At 44.9% G+C, this 27022-nt stretch overlaps 2 protein-coding genes across 6 annotated transcripts in view; both read right to left on the minus strand.

Moving 5' to 3' along the window:
• ldb3a (LIM domain binding 3a) overlaps positions 1-7907 on the minus strand; it is a 35679-nt gene extending 27772 nt beyond the window's left edge. For 2 of the 3 annotated variants that reach the window (XM_085183523.1, XM_085183522.1), the window contains exon 1: positions 6285-6554. In XM_085183523.1, coding sequence (XP_085039649.1) covers positions 6285-6380 — 96 coding nt within the window. In that variant the 5' untranslated portion in view covers positions 6381-6554. The other variant, XM_085183524.1, reaches the window with a different exon arrangement.
• A 7575-nt stretch (positions 7908-15482) lies between these two features.
• The window catches only part of opn4a (opsin 4a (melanopsin)), a 33084-nt gene continuing 21544 nt past the window's right edge, over positions 15483-27022 (minus strand). For 2 of the 3 annotated variants that reach the window (XR_014877747.1, XR_014877746.1), the window contains exons 5-13: positions 26250-26453; positions 25937-26108; positions 25683-25859; positions 24962-25069; positions 20967-21162; positions 20730-20894; positions 19701-19760; positions 17951-18978; positions 15483-17857 (exon numbers count right to left, since the gene is read on the minus strand). Coding sequence is in view for 1 of the 3 variants with exons in the window: in XM_085183533.1 (XP_085039659.1) it covers positions 18808-18978; positions 19701-19760; positions 20730-20894; positions 20967-21162; positions 24962-25069; positions 25683-25859; positions 25937-26108; positions 26250-26453 (1253 nt within the window). In the remaining 2 variants the exon portion in view is untranslated. The other variant, XM_085183533.1, reaches the window with a different exon arrangement.

Consider the following 27022-nt stretch of genomic DNA (forward strand, 5'->3'; position numbering starts at 1 on the left):
CATCCAGCTTTTCATCTGTATGAAGTTTGTTTTTGGTCCTTTTCCCTCCATTTTTATGCATTTTGCAGGCATATTTTGATCTTTTTCAGTGGTTGTATATCTGGTATGTGCACTTTGTCTCTTTGTGCTAACTCTGCGCCTCCTCACAGTTGTTTTGAATCTGTTTTGGGTCCAGTATGACTGAAGAAGGCCACAGTTGGTCTATTTGTGTCGATCTCACAGCTGAAACTTGTATTCATCTCCCCGCTGACCTACTAAACCGAGCCCAGTCTTGGTTGTCATGTCTTATTTGGGGTTTCCTGAAGCCATTTGGGATCCCCTGACCATCAGCAGCATGTGCAGCTGTGGCAGGAAGCAGCGGGGTCAGCGGGAGCTCGCCGAGTGCTGAGTCAGCTCCGTGTGTTTGTTACAGCGGGCGTCGAATTACCGCCGGCTCGGCTTTCGCCCCGACTGTAAAACTCGAGCGAGCTTTGAGCTGTGAGAGGAGCAGCAGGAACACTCAGAGCCCTGTGAAGCTTGGTAAGAAAATCACTAATTAAACACAGACATGAAGTAAAAGCACAGGAATCTGTGCTGCGTGGGAACAAAGGTCATTTATGTCTGAAAAAGCAGCCACAGAGAAAGACTGATGTGTCCTTCAGAAACTGCAGACTTTCTGCTATTTACTTTTTCATCTTTGATTTCTTTAGCTGAGAACAGAAATGCCTCAAAACAAGAAGAAATCCTTTGTTTTCACACAAACACACCTCGAGCTGCTCAGAGAGACATTTAAAGATGTGTTTCTAACCCACACACGGACTCTGAGTCGACGACGTAAACAGGAGATCTCTAGTTTCAAACAAACTCACATGTGTGAAAAATATATCACAACAAAAAAGTTTTTTAATAGATTTTGTAGCTGTAGATGAATAAGACGTTCTTTTGTGTTTGTATGAAAGCAAAGAGACAAATATGAATGAACCTTTCCTCAGTTTGTGTTGATCTTAAACTCTGAGTAACCAAATCCACAGATCAGACTCTTTAACTTTCTTATTGACGAGCAGAGATGGGCAGTAACGCGTTACTGTAATCCGATTACTTTTTTCAAGTAATGAGTAAAGTAAGGGATTACTATTGCAAAAACAGTAATTAGATTACCGTTACTTTCCCGTAGGAACGCTGCGTTACTGCGTTACTAAAACGTGATTTTTTGCGAGAATGTCTCATGACAGTGACGTAAGCGAGTGCGACGTTCGTGACAACAGCTGTGTGCAGATCAACAATGGATCATATATCGAGTGCAGAGAGAGTATGAGCGTGCAGCGTTTAAAGCGTGGAAGTACTGACCTTACTTTGAGTTTGATTCCATAAAAAGTGACAAAAACATTAGTGTCCGTTGTGCGTGGGAAGAAAACTTCTTTTAACAGCTAAAAAACCCCTAAACTTCCAAACAAGCACCGAGTAGCTACGACGTAATGGGAAACTCACAGAGAAACTCGCGGATTCTTCCACTGACCGCAGCACACCTGCACCAGGGTAACCCTCCGCCTACCCCACTCCTGCTTTACAGGTGAAAATAGAGCAACAGGACCGCTAGTCTTTGACTTTATTTATTTTCTGCTGTTTTACTTGCATCTATTTGAAAGACTGAGTGTAAACACAAAAAAAATATTTTAATTTAAATTTTTTTATTATTTTAAAATTATTTATTTATTTATTTTATCAATTATTTATAATAAAAAATTATTTTATTATTTTATTTATTTTATTCTCTTCAAGTCAGAGAATGTTGCAGATAATTAAATTTTTGCTTGATGCATAAAGTTAAAAGATTAAAACTAATAAAACAAGTTTTAAAAAGAGACTTTTCCATTTGATTACATTTTGTATGATGATTATGTAGAAAAAGTAGAATTGGGCTGAAAGATCTATCACTTTATCACCTATTCAGGTTGTAAATCGTGTTTTTAAAAAGTAACTAAGTAACTAATTACTTTTGAAAATAAGTAATCAGTAAAGTAACTGGATTACTTTTTGGGGGAAGTAATCAGTAATTAGTTACTGATTACTTTTTTCAAGTAACTTGACCAACACTGTTGACGAGTGTGGTTCTGCTACTAAAACATCATCTGTGTACACTGAGATTTCGTATTCTTCATATTTGATCTGAACTCCTTTGATGTGGTTGTGCTGATGATTCGGTGCTAATATAAACAGTACAAAGAGCTGCTGTGCAAAGGTTTGGACAGAAAGACCCTCGAAGTGGTGACACTGTTTTCAAGTCAAAGAAGCAAAGCAGAAATCATGACAGCATTTTAAAATCAACTCTAAATCAACCTCACAGCCAGCAGGACTCAGCTGTAAGAAGCTGCAGCACCCTCAGGAGGCGTGCAGCTTAGCTGGTTAAAGCGTCTGTCTCGTAAACAGCAGATCCTGGGTTCAAATCCCAGTAGAGCATGCTTTACGATAGTAAAATATGAAAAGTAAACAGGTTGAATGAGCTTTTATCTCTGCGCTGCACAAATGAAACCCATCATGTTCTAGATTCTGGATGATGTAGACAGCATTGGCCTGACACTGAAAAAAGCTCCTGCAGTGTGCTGTGCCTAGACTGTCATCTGGACAGGATGACATTAGAGATATTGGCCAAAATCTGCAGAACATTTGGGCTTCTTAAATGCCATCTGTCACCTATTGCATACATAAATCCTTCACTCCAAATAAGCTGAATCAGAGATGCTGTTTGTAAAATACTAAAAAACCATTCCAGGACAAAAACAGTGGAAATGACCTGGAGATGTAAGATGCTGTAAAACAAAACTGCAAACTTTTAGAGGGTGTGCAAACTGCGCAGAGACGTTTCCATGGATTAAAGCGGGACGCACAGATGACTCTGGTTTAAAGAGACACAGAAGAAGACAAGGAAATGGACTCCTGCTCCGTGTGAACACTTCCTCACTGCTGCTGGTCCTTTAGAGGCCACCAGCTGCCACTGTTTCAGCCTCGAATCGTCCCAAACTCCCAGACGCGACTTCAGAACAATCGCCGCTGCCGGCCCGAAGGATCCGAGTGTAAGAAGAGACTGAAGTCATTTGGCTCTAAATATATTCAAACAAGGCTCCGACAGAGCGCAGAGGAACTCTGAGATGGAGAAGATTCATTACAAATCCTGTTAACTTAAAGCAGCAAAGCTTAAAGGGAAGCTCCTGCAGCTCCTGCAGCTCCTGCAGCTCCTGCAGCTCCTGCAGCTCCTGCAGCTCCTGCAGCTTCTCAACCAATCAGGGATGAAACATGCAGACTGTCCGGCACTGTGACATCACTCAGTGGTACACACTGTGGTACACACTGTAGTACACACTGTAGTACACACTGTGGTACACACTGTAGTACACACTGTAGTACACACTGTGGTACACACTGTAGTACACACTGTGGTACACACTGTATGGCAGTTATCTGCTACATGAGCTGGTCTGTGATCCAGTTAAAAAGTAAGAAGTCGTTACTATTTAAATAATCCAAGTGAGAGTCACTCTGGACCTGCTTGAGCCACTTCACTCATGTTCAGGGGAAAGAGTGCATGTGTTGGGGACTATTTTGAGCAGCGGATTAATCCACATCTGTGCAGCGGCATGCATCTCATTCCTTCTGGAGCTCTGCAGCTCAGGACACTGACAGAGAGATGTGGGGCTTTGAAGGAAAGCTTGGATGGGAGGATCCTGTGACCCTGCTGATATTCTCTTTGAGCAGCAGATTGGATCTAACCCAGCCTCGTCTGCCTGTGAATCCCACCTCTTCACCGCCGCTCCCTGAACCTCGTGCTCTGAACAATGAACCAGCGAGCAGAGAGGGATGATGGGAATATGAACACTGCTGAATTTCCTTCTTCACTGGTATTAGTTTAAGTCTGTTGAGCATTTGACAGGATGCAAGTGTGTCTGGCCTGCAGCAGCAGTGAGAAGAGAAAGCAGACACGTCTACATCATGGCAGCGTGGGCCGACGGAGCTGTTTCACATGATCCTCCAGCAAAAGTAAAGATGCATTTCATTTTAACCTCAGAATCGGTTATCAATTGGCGTCACACACGTTCATGTGCAGGAGTCACTGTGAAGGACTTTTATTGTGAAAGGAAGGAACAGGAAGAAGCTCCACCTGACTTCCTGTCCTGATGGAGCAGCAGCAGGGTCGTTACAAACCGACTCGGAACAGAAAACGTTGAAAACGTTGAGGGTCGGTTGGAAAAGGAAGGTCCTCGTTCTCAGTTCTTCACGTAGAGCATCATCGGCACTAGAGGTGAATCGAGCTCCATGTAGCAGAAGTCTGTTAATCCACAGTTCATTCATAACTTTTTGTGTGGTTGGTGTAACATGACTGTCACATCCCAGAGCGATGAGCAGAGGTCCCGCCAGCCTCTCGGGGGTTAAACCGGTCGCTGACTCTCACACAGACAGAGGTTCTGCTCGAGTCTTATTTTTGGCTCGTCTCCGGCAACGTGGAAACACCTCCCACCTCGTCAGCGAGGCGCAACCTGAGAGGCAAAACCCGGGGCCAGAAACAGCTCCTCGAACCAGGAACACAAGATTTACTGTCCCTGTACGAGTGCTGCACTGACACGGACATAAGGCCTCAGTTCAGTCATCAAGAAACAATTTAAGAATAAAAAACTAAAAAGGTTTGTTTGTTGTTTCAGCCCTGTGACTGTTCTGGACGACCAAACATGATTTTGTATCTCAAAGAGGATCCATCTTTCTCAGCCTGACGGAGGAGCTGCGTGAAGCGCGTGGAGCTGTTAGCAAACAGGCTGATGAGTGTAACAGCTGAGCAGGGGGAGCGCTGAAGGTCGGCCGTCCCCGAATGAATGAGTCCTCACAGCGTGTGTGTGTCTGTGTGTGTCTGTGTGTGTGCGTTTTTATCACTGCTGCTGTTGTAGGGCCCTAAATCTGTTCACAGTCATGTTGTGGGGACCTGCGTCTGTCTCTGCTGTGGGAGGAGGAAACTGTGGAGCCGCCAGCAGAGATCTGGATTACAGATGCAGTGAATAACAATGGAAGAGCAGCAGCACCCAAACACAAAACATCTGTAGGCTAAATGTGTGGAGGCTCACATGAACATCTGGAACATCCTGCAAAGTTAAACAGTTTGTACAGCAACATATATGAACCCCAGTAAACACAGCTCAGGGGACAAAACCACCAGAGTCGGCTGGACAATAACTGCAAATCAGTCAGAAAGAAACATAAAATGAACCCGAGTCCATCACAAAGAGACGCACAAAAACAGAAACACAACAACCTGAAAGAGTCAGAGGCTAGAACTACAAGAAAGACACAAAACTGCCAAACTGAGCTGCAAAAAGACGACTTACAACCTGACAAAAGACAGAATTACCTGAACGAACCAGGAGACACGCAAAAACAAACAAACCCCCGAATTTAACAACCACAAAAAGCCTCAAAATCACTAAAAAGAAAAGAAACCCAAAGACTTTAACTACACAACAACTGCAACAAAAGGCAGAAATACCAGAGAGACATTTAATGACCATAAAAGGAAAAAAACTAAAATTAGATGCAAAACTACAGAAATAAGTTGTGCAGTATCTCCAAACTCGTGCAGACGAGCTGCACTGCAAACCCAAACAAGCCAAAGAGACCAAACAGCAAGAGGACAAAAACAATCAGCACTGATGCAACGTGAAAAATGCAAAACTGCCGACAAGAGGCTACACAAAGCTGCAGCCACAGCTTTTGTCCCAACACATCAGGCATCACATCACCAAACAGAACCCGACACAGAGGTCAAAGGTCATCAACATCCCACCAGCAGATTACAGTGGAGCTGCAGGAACTTTGTCTCTCCATAAAGCAACACCAGCTCCAGTTTCAGGCCTCCACCTCTGCTTCGGCCTCCCTACCTGACCTGGGGGGGGGTCACACATCAGAGATTATGTCCCAGAGCAGCCACGTCTCCTCAGCTGGGCTCGGTTGAGTTTAATGACTCACGAGCCCGTCGAACAGACCCGAGGCTCACGTCTTTCACTACATTAAAGTTTCAGTAACAATGCTGAGGGGAATTTTGAGCTTTATTTTGAAAGAATACAGATGACAGGAAGTAAGGCAGGACATGCAACAATGGTTTGCATCTTAAACCGTCCCAGCTTCGTCTTTCTAGATTCGTTCCCTTTTGTAACACCACTAAGGACTCAGACTGCGACACAGATATCAGAGACTCACATCTTTCAGCCAAACACAGAAACTGGGCGAAGCTGCAGGTGAAAAAGTGCGTTTCCTGTCCGATTTCCTACCCTGGAGATGGTCAGCGGCATGTTGAAGTCCTTGCCCCCCTGCAGCCTGAAGCCCCAGGGCCCGGGGCCGGGCAGCGACACGGTGTAGGTGCTCATTCTTCTTCCACACAACTACAAAGATGCTTCAACGTCAGAGCAGAGTTTCTGGAACAAAAGCCACCGGCAGCTGCAGGAGACACGGGACGGCTCTGAAAGCAGAGAGAGGCGATAGAGAGAGAGGGCGTGAAGCAGGTGAAGCAATCAGGGAGGAAAGAAGAATGAGTGAAGTGCACCAACCGAAGAGGAGAGAACGAGTCGCAGCAGCTGAGGAGAAAGAGGAGGACCTGCCTGCTCGGACGGGCTGAAGTGACAGCCTAAGAATAGCCTCAGACAGTGGTGTGGCATTGTGGGGGGGCGTGGGGGTGAGGCGGGGTGAGGCAGGGCAGGGGGGTCTGCAGGGAAAGGAGGGGGGGTGGACTTATATGGCGTGAAAGGGGACACCCGGTATGCCAGGCTCGCCGTGATTCACCGCGGCTAATATAGACCTGCAGATTCTTCTAGACCCTCCTCACTGCCCCCCTCCATCACGCAGCGCCCAGGGTCTCCCACGCACCCAATCAGGGGCAGCGTCAGGAAACGTCTCATTATCTCGGTGGCGATAAAGCCCAAACAGAAAGGCCACGAGTGGAGTGGCGCTGATAGCTTAAAGGTCAGCTGGTTCAAATCGCTCCACGGGTCGCTGCCGAAGGCGTCAGCGAGGCCCGAGCCCGACTTCACCCGTCAGGGGAACGCTCTGAGCCTCGTGGACCCAGAAGAAAAGTGTCCACCTGTCAGGACTGTCCTCAGGTTTACCCCAGCCTAAAGGACTCCAACACCTACAGAAAACTACAAACATGACCGCCACAGAGAGCCAGTGCAGCCAAAAACAGAGCGGATAACCTCAAAGAACGCAAAATAATCACAGAGATAAAACCTCTAATTTATCTTTACGAAGATTCAAAAGTAAACGATTAATGTCCGACAAAGAGAAGCACGATGACCACAACAGGACTCAGCTGCCACAAATAGACCTCGAGAGGACGACAGCTCAGAGAGACGCAAAATGATAACGAAGAGACAAAAAAGACAAAACGGGACAAAAACCGCTACAAAGACACACAAACAGACCCCCAAAAGACAAAAATCCACAAATATTAGCACAAAAACTAGAGAGACCCAAGAAAGAGCCAAAAACTGCAGAAACAATCACAGAGACGAGCAAACACACACGAGGGAACCTGACAGGAAACAATGAGAAGCCCAACAGTTAAAGGTGAAACATGAAGCCCACGAGAGCACACGGGTTAGATGTTATCGGGGTAACACCACCTTCTGCCTGATGGTGGGCGGGGTGGTGTCTGTGTGCACACTGGGAACCAGAAATGTTGTTTGTAGGTGTGATTTGGGCAGAGTCACACCTACAAATCTCACGTTTTTAATTCAGGTGCTCCATGTGTTGTATGTGGTCTTCATTAAATATGTCTGTGAACGTTCCAAACACCTGAGCAGGCTGCAGGACTACAGCCCAGGTACCCCGAGCGCACCTGTGGACAACCCGGGCGCACCTGTGGACGCCCCGAGCGCACCTGTGGACGCCCCGAGCACACCTGTGGACGCACACCTGTGGACGCACACCTGTGGACGCCCGAGCGCACCTGTGGACGCCCCGAGCGCACTGCCCCGAGCACACCTGTGGACGCCCCGAGCGCACCTGTGGACGCCCCGAGCACACCTGTGGACGCACACCTGTGGACGCACACCTGTGGACGCCCGAGCGCACCTGTGGACGCCCCGAGCGCACTGCCCCGAGCACACCTGTGGACGCCCCGAGCACACCTGTGGATGCGCCGAGCGCACCTGTGGATGCCCCAAGCGCACCTGTGGACGTCCCGAGCGCACCTGTGGACGCCCCGAGCGCACCTGTGGACGCACACCTGTGGACGCACACCTGTGGACGCACACCTGTGGACGCACACCTGTGGACGCCCGAGCGCACCTGTGGACGCCCGAGCGCACCTGTGGACGCGCACCTGTGGACGCACACCTGTGGACGCCCGAGCGCACCTGTGGACGCCCGAGCGCACCTGTGGACGCCCGAGCGCACCTGTGAACGCCCCGAGTGCACCTGTGGACGCCCCGAGCGCACCTGTGGACGCCCCGAGCACACCCGTGGACGCCCCGAGCGCACCCGTGGACGCCCGAGCGCACCCGTGGACGCCCCGAGCGCACCCGTGGACGCCCCGAGCGCACCTGTGGACGCACACCTGTGGACGCACACCTGTGGAAGCCCGAGCACACCTGTGGACGCCCCTCTAACAGGTGCGTGTCAGATGGAGTGAGGCGCTGTGGTTAGAGCACTAGCCAGCTAAACAGGAGATCGTGGGTTTGAATCGCAGCACCTGCTTAATAACAGGAACATAAAAAAGCGGCTTTTCTCTCCGAGCAACAGTGAGTCAAAAACCAGAGATCAGAGCCTCACTGCTCACACAGGCTGAGGGCGATCGGCCCTCTGCACCGACTGACAGGCTGATCCCAGAGCAGCGCTGAGCCTGTTATATCACCAGCTAAGTTTAGACTCTGAGAGGCAGCGTGGACTGGGACGGAGCTCTCCCGGTGGCTGTTTAAGGTTTTAGGAACCTTTATTGTTACTGAGCTCTCCCACAGTATCTGAGCATTACACAAACATCCATCTATAACCGTCCTGACCAACGTTCCCTCTAAGCTGCGCACTGCTGGCAGGTCTCTGCGCACAGAAAAGAAATCTAACCTGAATTGAATTAAAATTAAAACTTAACAATTCTGTTCTGCAGTGTTAGTCAGTGACTGGCTGCTCCCGTATGGGATCGGAACGATGCCACCTTATCCCACAGTCCAGCCAATGATGCGATTCACATTCGTATATACGCAGCTAATCAACGTGGTTGACAGGCTCTGACAGCGTCCTTATGTGCCGACACCGGTGTTTTAGCAAAGCGGCTGATGTGGAGTGAAGCCACGTTAATGACAACGTGTCCAACCATTGGAGATGTGAGCAGGACAGACGGAACAACTGACGGACAAAGTGTGGACTTTATACCAGTTTTTAAATCGTGTTGATCGGCCGTAAAACCAGAGTTATGATAAAATATCTGCAATGTTTGTTTTTCTTCCTGAATACTGTCATTGTTTATATTTACTGCGGGAAGACACGGTAAAAACGGCGTTTTATAAGGAAAACGCTCGAAAGCCTGTGAGCAAAAACAGCCCCCCTCCAGCCTTTCCTATTGGTGGAAAAATGTACCATGTTGACCAATCAAAAAATGATATGGCAACATGGCATTTAGTTGTTTAGGGAGGGGGAAGTTTTAGGAGTCACGGCTTGTTTGAGATGTGAGAGATTTGTGACGTTTAGCACAAATGTTGTGTAGTTAGTGTGTAGTTAGTGTGTAGTTAGTGTGTAGTTAGTGTGTAGTTAGTGTGTAGTTAGTGTGTAGTTAGTGTGTAGTTAGTGTGTAGTTAGTGTGTAGTGTAGTCAATAGTTGTGTTGTGTGTGTCAGAACAATGAGGCGACTGCTGAGTGTTACAGGTGTTACAGCAGTGATACATCTGCTGCTGTCAGGCCTGCAGGTATCAGGCTGTTGTTCTCCTTCGTCTCATAGTGGACAGAAATGATTTTTTGGAGTGGCACAAATAATTTGTGTGGCACCAGATTTGATGCAGAACAGCTGATTGTTCTGTAAATAGTTTGAAATGTTTGTTTTAAAAAAACGCCTTGGCTGCATTTTTAGGTAAACAGCTGCAAAAAACTGTTTGCATAACTCAGTTACTTTTTTGAAGAAGTAACTATATAATTAATTACCCAACATTGGTCATTATTTACTGTATTTTGCAGACAGAGTCACAGACTCTCTCCCAGACCACAGACTCATCATACAGTCAGAGCTTTATTGGAGTTCAGCTTATTTTTCCTTCCAATAGTGTTAACATGCTACACATGAACAAGACTTCTTTTTTTTTAAATTTTCATTCAAAGCAGTTAATTAAAAGTAGTCTAACATAAATGCTGTAATTTGATTACTTTAATAAACATGTAACTTGGATGGATTCGATGCTGGCAAACATAATAAACATAATTAAACTATTGTTAGCTGCTGTGCATTAATATCATTGTGACCTGCTGCAGAAAGCGCTCCTGCACATGTGCAGAGCAAACAGGAAGTGAAGGAGTGAAACTGATGAGGGGGACATAAGAAATGGAATTATTAGAAAAGCCTGTTTTTGGATTGTTCTGCGATTTTAAAGAAATATAAGGTTTAAAAATGAAACGTGTTCTCTAAAAGAGCTCTGCCAAGCTAGTTCACACTAATCCTGGTGGTTTTTCTAAAATCTCACTGACAAACTGCAATGAGTGTTATCCACGTAAACGCGTCAGAAAAGATCGCTTATTTATCCATAACAGGAACGCACGCTCAATGGTTTTTCAGGGTCTAAGTTAGGAGTGTAAATAAACCAACACTGAGAAACACCAGAAGCTGCAGTTCCTGTGGCGTCCAGCAGAGGTAGCAGTGAGTCAGTCTCCATAGACTCCCATGTTAAAACTTTCCAGCACAAACAAACATTGTTTAGAGCCTGACACACAAACTGTTTGGTCTCTGTGGATCATTTTGTGGCTGCTTCAAAGTTAGAGTAGAGCCCATCTTTTATATACAGTCTGTGGTTAAGGCAGAAATAAGGCGCTGTGGGTCTAATGTGCAGGCCTGGCTTCTGTTACTCAGGACTAAAATGAAGCTTTGTGGATCAGCTCTGCAGGGACGTGTAAAGCGAACCCTGCTCACCCTCAGCGAGGAGTTTAAAACACAATCTGAGTCAACCTGAAGGCATGAGGCGAGAGCGGAAACCATCCACAGCCACAGCAGTGACACTGATCCCCCCCAGCACAGACCCACAGCTGACCTCTGAGCATGTGTGAACAGTTTGTCATTTTAAACAGCTTCTTAATGGCCTCTTTACATGAAAGGTCAGCTGGTGAGTTGCAGCCTGCTGTGTCTGTAAACATCAGCTACATCCTGTTTGTGAAGACAAACTCACAAACAAACGTAACAAGAAAACGAAGCTCTAAAATCTGAGTCCAATGAAAGCCTCAGACGTCACAAAGTCGTTATTACTCTTCCTAAACTCGACGCTTCCGGTTTCTGCTCTCAGGTGGTCTGCAGACTGACACCGCCCACCTGTTCTCTGCTCCGCCCAGCTCGGCGCACAGAACCCAACGCACACCCTAAGAATAAGTAAAACCCACCAGGTGAGGCTTCAGGCTCCTCTTCTGTCATACCTGAGAGCTGACCCCACCCACCGACCCGGGGAGCCGGGGGAAGCTGTCGGTGTGACCGGCCGCAGCAGCTGCGAGCCGGCGGGCGGTGCGACTTGTTGCCGGTTGTGGTGGTGATGCAGGAGGTGGAGAAGGAGGATTAAAGAGTAGAAAGCAGAGGGTGGAGACGGGAGGAGAGGGTACCTGCCGTCGCTGTGCAGCTCCGACACACCGAGCGGGGTGGCCTGCCGCGATCACGGGATCCTGCTCCGCTCCTCGGGCACAGAGCAGCAGGGAGGCCGGGGGCAGGAGGGGGCAGGAGGGGGTGTTAACAGCGGATTTTCATTAGCAGGATTTTATTTAAAGAGGCAGGAGGCACCTGAAACCGCGCAGAGCTCCAGGTAAACACAGAAAACAGGAGCATCCGGAGCCAAACGCGTCGCTCTGCGTTCATGTTTTAATTATATCCGTAAAGAAACGAGCAAATACACTGAACGGGATTAAAGAAATGACCTGTTTTGTTTTATTATACCTTCATTATAATCAGTCTAGTTTTTATAGGCCTGTGAAGTTATAGTCATCACATTTCTGTGGTAAATGCATGTTTAATGTGTGCAGCGTTTAGAGAATGTTTTATATCACTCATGTTGGTCACATTACCTGAAAAAAACAATCAGTAACTAATTACTGATTACTTCCCCCAAAAAGTAATACTGTTACTTTACTGATTACTTATTTTCAAAAGTAATTAGTTACTTAGTTACTTTTTAAAGTAACAACCTGAATAGGTGATAAAGTGATAGATCTTTCAGCCCAATTCTACTTTTTCTACATAATCATCATACAAAATGTAATCAAATGGAAAAGTCTCTTTTTAAAACTTGTTTTATTAGTTTTAATCTTTTAACTTTATGCATCAAGCAAATATTTAATTATCTGCAACATTCTCTGACTGGAAGAAATTAGTTTAACATTTAAACCTATTTTCTGCACATTCCAGCACATAAAATAAAATATTTTTTTGTGTGTTTACACTCAGTCTTTCAAATAGATGCAAGTAAAACACAGCAGAAAATAAATAAAGTCAAAGACTAGCGGTCCTGTTGCTCTATTTTCACCTGTAAAGCAGGAGTGGGGTAGGCGGAGGGTTACCCTGGTGCAGGTGTGCAGCGGTCAGTGGAAGAATCCGCGAGTTTCTCTGTGAGTTTCCCATTACGTCGTAGCTACTCGGTGCTTGTTTGGAAGTTTAGGGTTTTTTCGCTGTAAAAAGAAGTTTTCTTCCCACGCACAACGGACACTAATGTTTTTGTCACTTTTTATGGAATCAAACTCAAAGTAAGGTCAGTACTTCCACGCTTTAAACGCTGCACGCTCATACTCTCTCTGCACTCGATATATGATCCATTGTTGATCTGCACACAGCTGTTGTCACGAACGTCGCACTTGCTTACGTCACTGTCATGAGACATTCTCGCAAAAAATCACGGTTTTAGTAACGCAGTAACGCAGCGTTCCTACGGGAAAGTAACAGTAATCTAATTACCGTTTTTGCAATAGTAATCCCTTACTTTACTCGTTACTTGAAAAAAGTAATCGGATTACAGTAACGCGTTACTGCCCATCTCTGCTCATGAGTGATATGTTTGTGGCATTATAGGGAAACACGTCATTTATAATGACTTACATTTATTATCAAATACCAGAAATCACTTTTTTACACGATAATAACAAGTCGAAAAATTCATTTAAATTAAGTTAAATCTTAAAAGCTGTATTAAAGTATGAAGGGACTGCATGTGATGATAACTAATCTTTTACTCTTAGATTCAAGTTGTAAATTGAAAGAAAAACTGTTTAATTAAACTGATTAAATTAAATGGCTGATATGGAAACTGACAGCTCTGGCCTGGCTGTGTGACGTGTCTCCATGGTGATGGGGTACAAAGGAGGCGGAGCATCACGGTGAATGACAGGTTTTATTTAGAAAAATAAAGCAACACTGAAATAAACGATCCACAGTAACTGCTCTCCAACATCGCTTCATCAGAACAGGAAGTTTAACACAACAAATCAAACATCTGTGTGTGTGTCTGTGTGTGTGTGTGTGTGTGTGTGTGGGGGGGGGGGGGGCAAGGTGTTTCTGCGCAGTGTACCAGGGGCACGGAGAAAAGTTGTCGTACCATAGGCACGAGGAGTGTGTGTGTGTGTGGGGGGGGGGGGGGGAGCAAAGACCCCCAGCAGCTAGAAAACAGTGTTGCTGACTGAATCTGTACCAGCTGAAGCAGTAAGAGGAGTGAAAGCTCTTCCACACGTTGAGAGAAAATCGCCTCGTACTCTGGTTCTGTGGTCATGTGACTGCTCACCACATGACCCTCTGCCATTTTGGACTCTGAGACTGCAGGGTCATGTCACAGGCCTACAGAGGCGTGTGTGACCCCGACCAGCTGGTGAAACCCCGACTGCTTTGATCACTGACAGATGCTGACGTCCTCACGCAGTCGCCTCTCTACGTGAAACTCTCCCGTCTTTAAGTCTGACGTCATTCGCCGTATCCAGATCCAAACTCAGCGTCTCCAGACGCTGCAGCTTCACTGAGAGTCACAAACTGTTGAAATCTTTTATAAAATGATCAGTGTTGCTGCTTTACCAGGTGTAACAACGACGTTTACATTTAACGGAGTTAGAAGTTATTCACAGTACGAGGTTAGTCATTAATATTCTGCTGCTGGGCTGCAGTCACATCGTAAACTGAGCTTTAAGATGAACAGTGGTAATAAAAAGTGGTCACTGACTGTTTTTGTTCAAAATGTTAAAAATACAACAGCCTTAATAAACACAGAGTAGTCTGGAAGCAGGGTCCATCCGTCATCACTTAAAGACGGGACAGAGTACCACTTCCTCATTTCCTGTTTGTGTAGTTGTAGACAAGTCAGCGTCCTCCACACAAACTACAGGTGACAGTGGCAACCTGCTAATGTCCAAAGCAATCACGGGAGGTCTTTGGTGTGGCATCGTCTTTATGACTGATCTCACCTCCACCAACCAGCCACCAGACTCCACCCAGTCACAGTTTCCCTGCGACTGCTGTTTCTGCATCATGTCCACTATGATGTATTTACTTTTTCCAATATTCAGAGTTATAACCGCGCTCCATCTCTTTCAGTTTATTGGCTTTTTTGTGACATTTGGATGCAGAAATGTTTTTTAGGATTTTCATATATCAGGACACGAGAAATCATCTGGTCCTGATCAGGTCTTAAAATAATTAGATTCAGCCTCCGGTGAACAAAAGCATGTGGCACGTTACGTCATGTTAGTATCTATTAAAGATAAACTGAACTAACTGCAGTGTGAAAGTCTAACTCCGCCCCCGATTCAGCGGCGTGTAGCTCCTCCTCCTGAGTTGCGGTGATGTTTCTGTGTGATGCGTCTGTCACATCACCGTGGAGCAGTTTCGTCCCGCTCGTCTTTACAGCGTCGCTTCATCTCATTCATGCTCAGCTCTCTGAACTCTCTAACCCTTCCAAGCGAGCCGCACCCGTTCAGTGTGTCTCTAACTGAGCTGTCATGAACTTTAACCTTTAACCTGCTATTGTATCTTGTGATTTTGGCAGTTTCTCTGCAGCCCATATCTGCAAACTGCCAAACCGTCTGCTTTTATAGACGTGCTCACACCTGCTGATGTAACAAACGCTTTAACCTGCAACTTTTATGAAACTGATTCAGATTAATGTTGGAGTTCAGTCGCCTCTGAAGCTGTGGATGCTAACAGTTAGCATGTACAGAAGATTAGCAGTACAGCACAAGCTAACAGCTCATGTGTGTTAGCAGCATTAAACTGCTATACTTGCTGATACACTCTGCTTCAGCTTCATCAGTCCGATCTTGTTTTGTTAAACCCGTTTTAACCAGTTTGATGGTTTGCTTCGAGCTTTCGTCCCAGCAGGAAAAGCACCACGAGCTTTAACTTCTTAAAGAAACATTCAGGTAAAGTTTAGGGAACAGCTGAGGACAGCTGCGCTATTATCGACATGATTTTCTCTTTTAAACACTATAAAAATATCACAGTCACGACACTGCGCTTCAGCAAAGTAGCCTTTAGTTAAATAAAGGAAAGGAAGCCGCAGAAACAGAACGAACACTTTAAAACACAAAACACTGAAAATATCTTCAGAACAAAAGCGTGTTTGCAGGACGGAGATTACACCGAAAGAATCTGACTGGACATAAACTCTATGTACAGGCCGCAATGAGCTCAACACAGAGACTGCAAAGGACGTCCCAGCATGTTTTCCCCGAGTCGGGCATCGGGCTTCCCGGAAAATCTGATATTCAGCTTTTTAAAGGAAGAGTTTAACTAAAACTAGAACTTACAGCTAAAACACAGCAGTTGACTTTTTGGTTTGTTATTCCTGGTTTAGATGTGGTTGTTAACCCTGAAGGGTGTACTACGAAGGAAAGCTACATATCCAGGCTTCCTTTGTCTTAGCTGGATCAGCAAAACCTAAAGCCCCAGAGATAACAGAGATAACAGAGATAACAGATAACAGGTTATCAACTGAAGAAAGACGATTCGTGCATCATGTGACTCTTTTTTTTCTTCACAAAATGATCCCCATGAGCGCCACCCGCTCCATTTAGAGATGTTATCAAGTGATGATGATAAAATAGTAAGTAAAATATTATTAAAAAGAAATTAAATGTTTACAAAGAACATGAAATATAACAGCTAAATAATCTGAAGATTATTGGAGAAACTGATTAATCTGGTGATTTGAATTGCAGTGAAAGATTTTGTGTCTGAGCACGCTCAATGCTGCTGTTTCCTTCTAAGCACAACATCACAACAACATTACTTTTTGCTTCATTCGGCGCTCTTTGTAAGTAGATATCGAATCTATATCACACTGAAAACATGCCAGAAATAAAAGAATCGTTGACAAACATAACCTGCTCCTGGCCAGCTGATGTGTTCAGCATCAGTTGCCATGGTGATTTAGCTTGTAAAATAAGAGCCACGTCGGTGACATGGAAAATTATGACTTTAAGCTGCACAAAGTTCACTAACCCAATGATCTTCTTCGTAGTTACCCCCCTCAGTTTAGAACATATCAGTGTTGGTTACACAACAAATAAATCAGCATCGTTTCAGCTCCTCCTGGTTCAAGAAGTCACAGCTATACGGGCCAAAAACGTTGTGGTCAAGAAAAGCAACTTTATGTTTTTATTCTTAAAGAAGGTTTGGATGGCTGTTCTTTTTACTGCCCCTTATTAGGCTTCTGGAAGCTGACCAATCAGGAATCAGGTTTATGGGGGTGTTCTTAAAGAGACAGGAGCTAAAATGGCTCATTTCAGATAGAAGATGAACAGAGGGGCAGCTTTAAAGGCCGATACAAAGGTGTTGTTTTTCTAAACTGTTCATAATGACAAAAAAGATTAAAAAATACTTTAAAGTTGGAAATGAGCAGAAAAACTGCTCGGAGCAGAGCCACGTCCACAGCGATCGGTAATCACTGTGGGTATAAGATCGATGCCCTGAGACGTTCTTATTGGCACTGAGGCTGCGTCCACACGTACACGGGTATTTCTGAAAACTGAGATTTTCCGTTTTCATTTTAAAAAATAATCCCGTCCACACGTAAAGGCAGAAATGAAGGAAACTGCTAGGAACATGCCAAAGCAGCAGGTGGCGCTATATTCCTAACCGTGCAGAAATGTTGGCCAATCAGAAGTCTAGAAGCCTCGGCGGGAAAAAGTAAACAAAGCTGGGGCATAGAAGCAGAACCGAGTCGTATGTGTGGAGGGACAGTAACTGTGTGTATATGTAAGCATTTAAACACTGTTTAACAGTAACAGTAACAGTATTGTAGAAATTCATTTCACCGAAACAATAACGTGGCGCACAGTGTGACGTCAAAAAAGGCGCACACCTTTGACGCTGCGTTTTCTCCGTTTTTCTGTCCACACGTAAATGCAAAAACTGAGTTTTCAAAAATATCCAGCCTAGCCGGAGTTTTTAGAAATCTCCGTTTTCAGTGACCGAAAACGCCGTTTACGTGTGGACGAAAGGTGCAAACGCATAGAAGAATCTGCGTTTTCAAAAAAAATTTTAGTTGTAACTTTTAGAGCTCTGCACGGTGAAGCTCCCCAGTATATCTCTGACCTGTTGAAACCTCATGCTTCATCTCGAGCACTTAGGTCTTCAGGTCAGAGGCTACTGGTGGTCCCACGTACTGGGTTTAAAACACGTGGGGATCGGGCTTTTCAGGCACTGGCACCGAGACTGTGGGACTCTCTGCCGTTGTCTTTACGCTGTCTAGACTCTACTGACTCCTTTAAAAAGCAGCTGAAGACATTTTTATACAAACGGGCTTTTAATTAATTTTAACTTGTATGTCTGATCTTATTGTGAAGCACTTTGTGATTTTTATCTGTGAAATGTGCTATATAAATAAATTTTACTTACTTACTTACTTAGAAAAATCTGCATTTTCAAAAATACCCGGGTACGTGTGGACGTAGCCTAAGTCAGCGATTTCTTGAATTTATAGTTAGTTTTGGTTAGATGCGATGCACATAACCATCTTTATGATTTAACCTTTATGATTTGCTCTGGTGGCGTCACATTGAGGTCTGAGCTGGAAATCCACATGCAAAGCAGAAACATAAGAAGACCAAGGGCAGGAAAGCACACGGTTTACTGAGGAATCACAGAATGAAGAAATCTCCTCCCTCAGCTCCTCTCAGACACCAGAAAACCTCTAAAGGGACCCTCACCTGTCACAGGAGGCCTTGGCTAAATTGGCATTTTCATCAGTCTGACTGAACATTTCCACCTCAGAGTCCGTGTGGCTGCAGCGTAATCAAAGATCAGACCTGCTCTCAGCTTTCAGGAGCTCTTTAAAGAGCAACTCAATGCAAAATATGAATTCTGTAACATTTCACAGCAGCTGCTTTCCCTTCACTCGAAACAACCAAACAGAGTGAGAGGAAACACCCTGTTTCAGGTAAGCTGCTCTTTAAGTAAAACAGCTCCAGGTTGGGTTTGGAATTTGTCTCCATCTGTATCGGTACAAATCGGGTAAAATCTATAAACGACCTGCAGATTTACAATCTGATGAGTTCTGATGGCTTTTCTGAACTGCACAGTCCCAAATATCTGCCTGGACCTTAGGTGGTCACATGGCTGCAGGTGTTTAAACAGGAGAGGAGGGTGGAGCTCTACGCCGAACCCGCCCCTGCACCTCCACCGCCGCTGCTGTTGGTCGCCTTCGATCGAGCTGTGCGGGAACCCCTTCGTCCCGTGGAGAGGAAAGGGCTGGACTCGGAGGTGATGACGATACTCGGGATTCGACAGAGTGCGCCTCTCGCACCATCTGTAAAATCACCGTTCTGTGAAAGAGACAAAGACGGTGATTTAAAACAAATGCGAGCATCTGACGAGCTGATGCTGAATAGCTGAACATGCTATCGTAAACCAATCACGGATCAATGATAGTGCTAAATGACCACCGCTGGGTTTTTAGCGCCATCGTCGGCACAAAGCAAATTTGTAGGTAATCAATTAACAGCTGTTTACAACAGAGATCACTGGATCCCTGATTCATGAGAGCGAATCCTCCGAACCAACAACAGAAGTGCCAAAAACAAAACTTGCAGTTCCTGTAGTGTCCAGTGGAGGCAGCAGTGAGTCCGCCCCAGAGACTCACATGTCACAACAGAAACAAACATGTTTCCAGCCTGATACACAAACTGTTTGTCTCTGTGGATGATTCTTTGTTACATAGAAACAAACTGAAACCACCAAACGATGAATCCTGTGCAGGACGTGCGCGGTGCTCTCGTACAGATGGTTTGTTAATTCATCAATATTCAGATCATTTAATAACATATAAAATATTTGTATTACAACACTGGTGTCACATTTTCAGATCTGTATAAATCTTTGGATCAGAATAAAACTGTTTGTCCTAATTCATCTAAATACAGATAATCGCTTACAAAACAACATAAATAAAAAATAAATGAAATGAAAGGGTCCTGCTTTCACCTTCACATCATTTACTGCACCTCTACCAACAGATGTGACTGTAAAAGCTGTTTGTGAGACTCACATGTGAACTGCTGCTGCGTTCACCTGCTCCTGCCACGGGAAGCTTAGCGTCATAGGACGTCTAGAAGAGAAACACATACTGTGACTCACGCTGCTCAACACCAACAGTTCAACATCATGAACCATGAACGACAATGAAGACACAAGGAAAATGATGCAAATCACCTATTTAATCCTAAAATCTTAAAATATGTGTGCAAAGTTTTCTATCTCTGAGAAAAGTTAAAAAATTGTTGTTACATATGTTATTATAGCTGTTACTATGAGAGACGAGCTATTAATCCTGAGTCTTGGCAAATTCTCACAGAGGCCAAAACATTAAACATAAATTAAATAAAGTCACTTAGCTTAATAAAAATGAGATGTCACTGAACACGAATAAAACTGCTTTTTAACAGATGAAAAACTCCAGACAGAAAACAATAAAGGTTAAAAATAATGAATAAATTATTCTCAATGAAAAGCTGAATATAAGTCTGTAGATTAAAATAGCTCAATACATTTAAAAAAGTATTTAACTTCCAGCGCCGCTCTGAGCTGGCAGCAGCTCTGTTCTATTCTATTCTATTCTATTCTAAAAAGCAAAATATATATATATATATAATGGTAATAAAAAGTTAAAGCATAATAAACATAAGATAATAAACAATTAAATGAAATAAAGTTTAAAATAAAGACTAAAAATCGAATGGTAATTATAATAAACACATGTAGTATTATGTGGTTAATATTTTACAGGTGAATCATACTAACACTGGTATGTCCTTAGTAATGATATTTATTCTGTCGTGTTATCGCAGCTGTGATTGTGAAACGTTCTCACATCGTCATCATTATTAGGCCTCTGGGCTGGATTGTATTGTCTGTCTGTGTCAGTTCACTTCCTGTTCCATAGGGGGCGCTCTTTAGCTTGTCCTGGTTTTATTTGTGGATTTCAGACTTGTTGTTTCGATCCTCTCAGTTTTAAACTCACACTGTGACACTTCCACGGTTTATCCACTATTTCACATCTTCCGTTCTCTGAGTTTACCTTTTCAAAGATGCCCGAGTCGTGGCTCTTCAGCTTGGACTTGAAGCTGGATGAGGGTTTGAAGTCGGGCAGCTCGGCGGTGTCTCTGCTGATGTCACAGGAGACCTGACGGCTGGCCGGTCTGGATGCCAGACTGGACAGGTCAGCCTCGGTGTCGGTCAGACCCTGCGGAGGTTAAACGGACGCTCCTGAACAAACCGTTTTTTAAACTTCCTGATTAAACAGTTTCGAGCTTACCGATTCGCTGTCAGAGGCAGAGGAGAGGCGGGACTTGAAAGTGCTCTGCCGCCTGAACTGGCTGCTGATGTCAGAGGTCTGGCTGGTCACAGTGGAGCGGCGCGTCGACACGAAGCTGCTGCTGGTCGAGCGGAGGTCACGAGGACGGACGCAGAGCAGCACGCCAAGACATGGGATGTACTTGGCCAACGCTATCCTGCAAAGAGAGGTCAAAGGTCAGTGTGGAGTCTATACCGATCAGTACTTCAGTGGCTCATGCAGCTAACGCAGCGTCCAGTCATTTGAGTGATATTTAGTCTCCTTTTCAGCTTACTTCCTGTTTTATTTTGAAGGTTAGTGAATTTCTGTGCTTTCACTTTCCTGCCTTTGTTTTCCTGTTGTCAGGTGTCGGGCGTTGAGCCACCACGTGTGAGCGAGCATTTAGCAGCTTAGTTCACGCCCACGTTAGCTGAGCAGCAGCTATTTGATCTGAGCGTGCGAAAGAAGCTCACGACTCGGTGCTTTCAAAGCCAATTCAGCGCTTCACTCAGATGTAATCGCTGTGAAGAACCTGATGCTAACAGCACAGCTACAGGAGCTTATAATACTGCCCAGAACCAATGAAATACAATAAAAAGCAAATACATCTATGACCCAACCTAACAAATGCTCACTAACTAAAGTCAGGACCAGGGTTTTAATAGTTTTGCAATTTTCATTAGTTTTTATTTTTATTTAGTTTTGACTTCAGATTTTCAATTTTATATCAGTTTTAATTAGTTTTTACCAATTGTTTGCTAGTTTAGTTTAGTTTTTATTTTTTGAAAATCCTTAGTTTCAGTTTAGTTTTGATTAGTTTCAGTTATAGTTTTAGTTGTGTTTGCAATAATTAAGTGTAACAAAATCCCAGTTTCATCATATCAGTCATTCTGCTCATCCTTGGGTATGTTGCTATTCCAGCTACCATACTGCACCCTGGACAGGTCGCCTGTCTGTCGCAGGGCTAACACGCAGAGACAGACAACTCACATTCCCACCTATGGGTTCTTTAAATAAATAAAGGCAGATGAACAACCATTGATACCAGGCAACTATAAAATGTATATCTTGGCCCCAATGAGACTATTAACTCTTGCAGCACCGGGTGTTCGTAATTGTGGTTCAAGTGAATTGATAAACTTTTTGAAGGTAATTGACTCACACAGTTGTGTAGATATCCCCGTCCTGTTGTCTCGGGATGCATCACGCTGCCTTGCCTGGGGTTAGCTTCTGTTTCTGGGGATGAGGGTTGAGTGTGCTCCCTTACCTTCTCAAGCTAAGCTAGGTTAGCCTTCTTGTGTGAGCTTTTCAAGTGCACTTTAAGGTTTGTGGGATTTTTTTCCCTTTAGAAATGTCCCTCATAATTAGTCTCTTTCCACTACAAGACACTTGCTTTATCCAAAACACAGTCATATTCAAAGTAATCCCAAATTGGACTCTGGTGCTTTCTCCCGACTTTTCCTGACATGATTCTGCGCGTGGACGGAGCAGCAACACAGACGACTCGACTAACGTGCTGCCCCCTGCTGGCATAATGAGACACAGCAAGAAAAAAATCTGGAAACTAAACTTCATTTTCACCCTTGACTCTTGTATGACACGCACACATCAATGAAAACTAAACACATTTTTGCTATAAATTCAGTTAATTTTAGTTAGTTTTGTGAACACTCATTATAGTTTTAGTTAGTTTTCCTTTTTTTGTTTTTATTTTTATTTCCATTAACGAAAATGTTTTTTCACTTCTAGTTTTCGTTATTTCGTTAGTTTTCGTTAACGATAATAACCTTGGTCAGGACGTAGTTTCGTCCCGTTGTTGATCTCGTGATGCTCCAGATGTTTTCTCCTACGAAGCTGCTGAATTAGATGCAGTCTGTGGTTTAGCTTCGTCCTGCTCAAACATGAAGACCTTCTGGATGGATGGATGTGGCTCTAAAACCAGCATCTACCTTCCAGCACTGATGGAGCCTGTCCAGATGTGCCAGAGTGACTGATGCGCGCTGAACTGCTCACAGCCCGTGCACTGATTTTTAAAGCACCCGAAGGTCAGTTATCAGCCTCGTCTGATTCTCTGAGTCTGCTGATGATGAGATGTTCACAGTGACACTGAGCCACAGCTTGTAGGTTTACAGTGGGGCAAAAAAGTATTTAGTCAGCCACCGATTGTGCAAGTTCCCCCACTTAAAATGATGACAGAGGTCAGTAATTTGCACCAGAGGTACACTTCAACTGTGAGAGACAGAATGTGAAAAAAAAATCCATGAATTCACATGGTAGGATTTGTAAAGAATTTATTCGTAAATCAGGGTGGAAAATAAGTATTTGGTCACCTCAAACAAGGAAAATCCCTGGCTCTCACAGACCTGTAACGTCTTCTGTAAGAAGCTTTTCTGTCCCCCACTCGTTACATGTATGAATGGCACCTGTTTGACCTCATCATCTGTATAAAAGACACCTGTCCACAGCCTCAACCAGTCAGACTCCAAACTCCGCCATGGCCAAGACCAAAGAGCTCTCGAAGGACACCAGGAAAAGAATTGTAGACCTGCACCAGACTGGGAAGAGTGAATCTACAATAGGCAAGCAGCTTGGTGTGAAAAAGTCAACAGTGGGAGCAATCATCAGAAAATGGAAGACATACAAGACCACTGATAATCTCCCTCGATCTGGGGCTCCACGCAAGATCTCATCCCGTGGGGTCAAAATGATCATGAGAACGGTGAGCAAAGATCCCAGAACCACACGGGGGGACCTGGTGAATGACCTGCAGAGAGCTGGGACCAAAGTAACAAAGGTCACCATCAGTAACACACTACAACGGCAGGGAATCAAATCCCGCAGTGCCAGACGTGTTCCGCTGCTGAAGCCAGTGCATGTCCAGGCCCGTCTGAAGTTTGCCAGAGAGCACATGGATGATACAGCAGAGGATTGGGAGAATGTCATGTGGTCAGATGAAACCAAAGTAGAACTTTTTGGTATAAACTCAACTCGTCGTGTTTGGAGGAAGAAGAATACTGAGTTGCATCCCAAGAACACCATACCTACTGTGAAGCATGGGGGTGGAAACATCATGCTATGGGGCTGTTTTTCTGCCAAGGGGACAGGACGACTGATCCGTGTTAAGGACAGAATGAATGGGGCCAAGTATCGTGAGATTTTGAGCCAAAACCTCCTTCCATCAGTGAGAACTTTGAAGATGAAACGAGGCTGGGTCTTCCAACATGACAATGATCCAAAACACACCACCCGGGCAACAAAGGAGTGGCTCCGTAAGAAGCATTTGAAAGTCCTGGAGTGGCCTAGCCAGTCTCCAGACCTCAACCCCATAGAAAATCTGTGGCGGGAGTTGAAAGTCCGTGTTGCTCGGCGACAGCCCCAAAACATCACTGCTCTTGAGAAGATCTGCATGGAGGAATGGGCCAAAATACCAGCTACTGTGTGTGCAAACCTGGTAAAGACCTATAGTAAACGTTTGACCTCTGTTATTTTGAGTAAGTATTGAGTTGTATTTTTGTTATTGACCAAATACTTATTTTCCACCCTGATTTACGAATAAATTCTTTACAAATCCTACCATGTGAATTCATGGATTTTTTTTTCACATTCTGTCTCTCACAGTTGAAGTGTACCTCTGGTGCAAATTACTGACCTCTGTCATCATTTTAAGTGGGGGAACTTGCACAATCGGTGGCTGACTAAATACTTTTTTGCCCCACTGTACTTCTGAGAAACTTTCTCCTTCCTGTTTTAGAAACGGATCATGTGATGGACCTGCTGCCAAACAACCTGATTAGCTGCTACATGTTTCTATCAGGTGTCACTAAATCGAAGGTCACATTTTTCTGAAAATTGAACATTTTCTTAGTTTAAACATCTGATATGTTTTCTATGTTTTATTATGAATAATTGTAGCTTAAACTCTGTACATTTATTTAGAATTGGGGCTGCAGTCAGTTTACCTGTGCAATGGGGTTTACCTGTACTTTGGGTGTGTGATGGCGTAGATGATGGGGTTGTGGACGGCCGAGGCCTTGGCGATGATGGCGGGGACCGAGTTCATGTAGGGTGTCAACATGTCTGCGTACCTGTGAACCAGAACACAGGTTAATGTGGGGCCGGGTTAAACGAGCATCGGTTCAGACAGTCGAGCCCTGCTGGGACTAAGCAGCTCTGCGTGACTCACGGGTCGAATTTGAACCTCAGCCATCTCTTAACGGCTCCACCCCCCACCCCCCCACCCCCCAGTCTGAAACAACTCGCTTCAGCTCCTTTTCTCTTTGAGGCCTCTTAAACTTTGATTGTCCCGCTCCTGGTATTTAAGATAAGCAAAACAAGAGGACCTGACAAAATAGGAGCTTTTTAAATATTATTATTACTTTTTAAAAATGTTTTGTCATTTAGGACTTCAGCTTTTTGTTTTCTGAATTCGTTTACAGCGTCAGCCACTCTTTCTTTCTCACCAGCCTCGGCGATGAGCTTAGATGAGAAACACTTTTTAACAAAGATCTTTCAATCTTTAAAGCCGCAGTGACAAAAATGTAAATGAGCTGAAATAAACGAGCCACATTTCTCTAAGAGACAGAGAGCTGCACCTAGTGGCCATCAGAGGAAGTCCAGCGACACAAAGCTCAGAGTTTGTTGTAGTTCGACTCAGATGACACACACGTTTTCACAGGTGTGGAGGTTTGAGTGTTTTACCCGGCGAAGGCGGTGAGGGCGACGGTGGAGTACGGCGACCAGGAGATGACGTAGAGCAGGATGACGATGAGCGCGATCTTCGCCATCTTCCACTCGTTCTGCAGCCGCTGGAAACTCTTCATGGAATCACGAGTGCTGCCGTGACTGTGAACGCTGCCGTTAATCTTCCCCACTGCCCTGAAACGCACACGAGCGTCAGTCAGTCGCTGAAGTCAGGCACAGCTGAACGAACGACATTTGAGATTCAAACTGACTGGTTGGTGTTGCGGATGGCGCGGAAGATGAAGATGTAGCAGTAGATGATGATGAAGAGAGGCAGGAAGAAAACGAAGATGAAGAGCAGCATGGTGTAGGCTCTCACAGACGGCGTGAAGGTCATGTAGTCCCACGTACAGGAGGTCATCAGGCCCTCGGGGACGTAGGCGCCTGAAACGTTAACACATAGAGAGGTTGTTCTTTGGACCGTTTTGATCTGGACGTTAAAGCGTTATTCAGTCTGATAAACGCTGCTACTGTCACGTGCTGTCGTATACAGTATTCTAAATGTGGCGTGTCGTGTGTCCTCACTCCATCCGAAGAACGGCGGCAGGCTCCAGCCCAGCGAGTACGCCCAGGCCGCCACGAGGATGAGGAGGGCCCGCTTCCGAGACAGCACTCCAATGGATGTGAGAGGCCTCGTGATGACGAAGTAGCGGTCGATAGCGATCACCGTCATCGTGATCATGGAGCAGATCCCAAACAGAGCGCCACAGAAAGCATACAGCTCGCAACCTGCAGGCGACAGAGAGGGATTAGAGTCGCTCGGGAACTTTAAACGTCTCTTCTTTCCTGTGACAAATAAACCACCTTCGCTCAGCGTCTCTCTGAGCGACTCAAACACAGCGCTCTTCTCTCTGAGCTGAAAGTCACTGGTTCACATCGTGGTGGAGAAGAATGGAAAAGAAGCTGCAGATAGAAAATAAAACAATCATTTTAACCCCCGAAGCTCAAATTCAGTCAGACGTCGGACACGGTGAAGGAAAACACCTGTGAAGAGGCAAGAACATCTTTAGGAGGGCAGAGATTGGTCAAGAGGTTTCTAACAATAAAGCCATAAGACAAACATGTGTGTTACCAGCCTCTGTCGTTTCACTTACATCCAGCAGAGGGCAGTGTACGCGTTTATAGACAGACCCTGAGTGAAGTTTTTGATGCTACGTTTGTGATGCTAACATTTTCACTGAAGGTTTTTAGAGGTCATCCAAGGTCAAACAGCCCCTTTCCTTACAGTGAAAACATCACAACATTACAAACACTTTTATCATGATCACGCTCTTAATAAAAGCAAAAAACTGTAATAG

This window comes from Neolamprologus multifasciatus, chromosome 13, assembly GCF_963576455.1.
Source record: "Neolamprologus multifasciatus chromosome 13, fNeoMul1.2, whole genome shotgun sequence".
NCBI lineage: Eukaryota > Metazoa > Chordata > Actinopteri > Cichliformes > Cichlidae > Neolamprologus > Neolamprologus multifasciatus.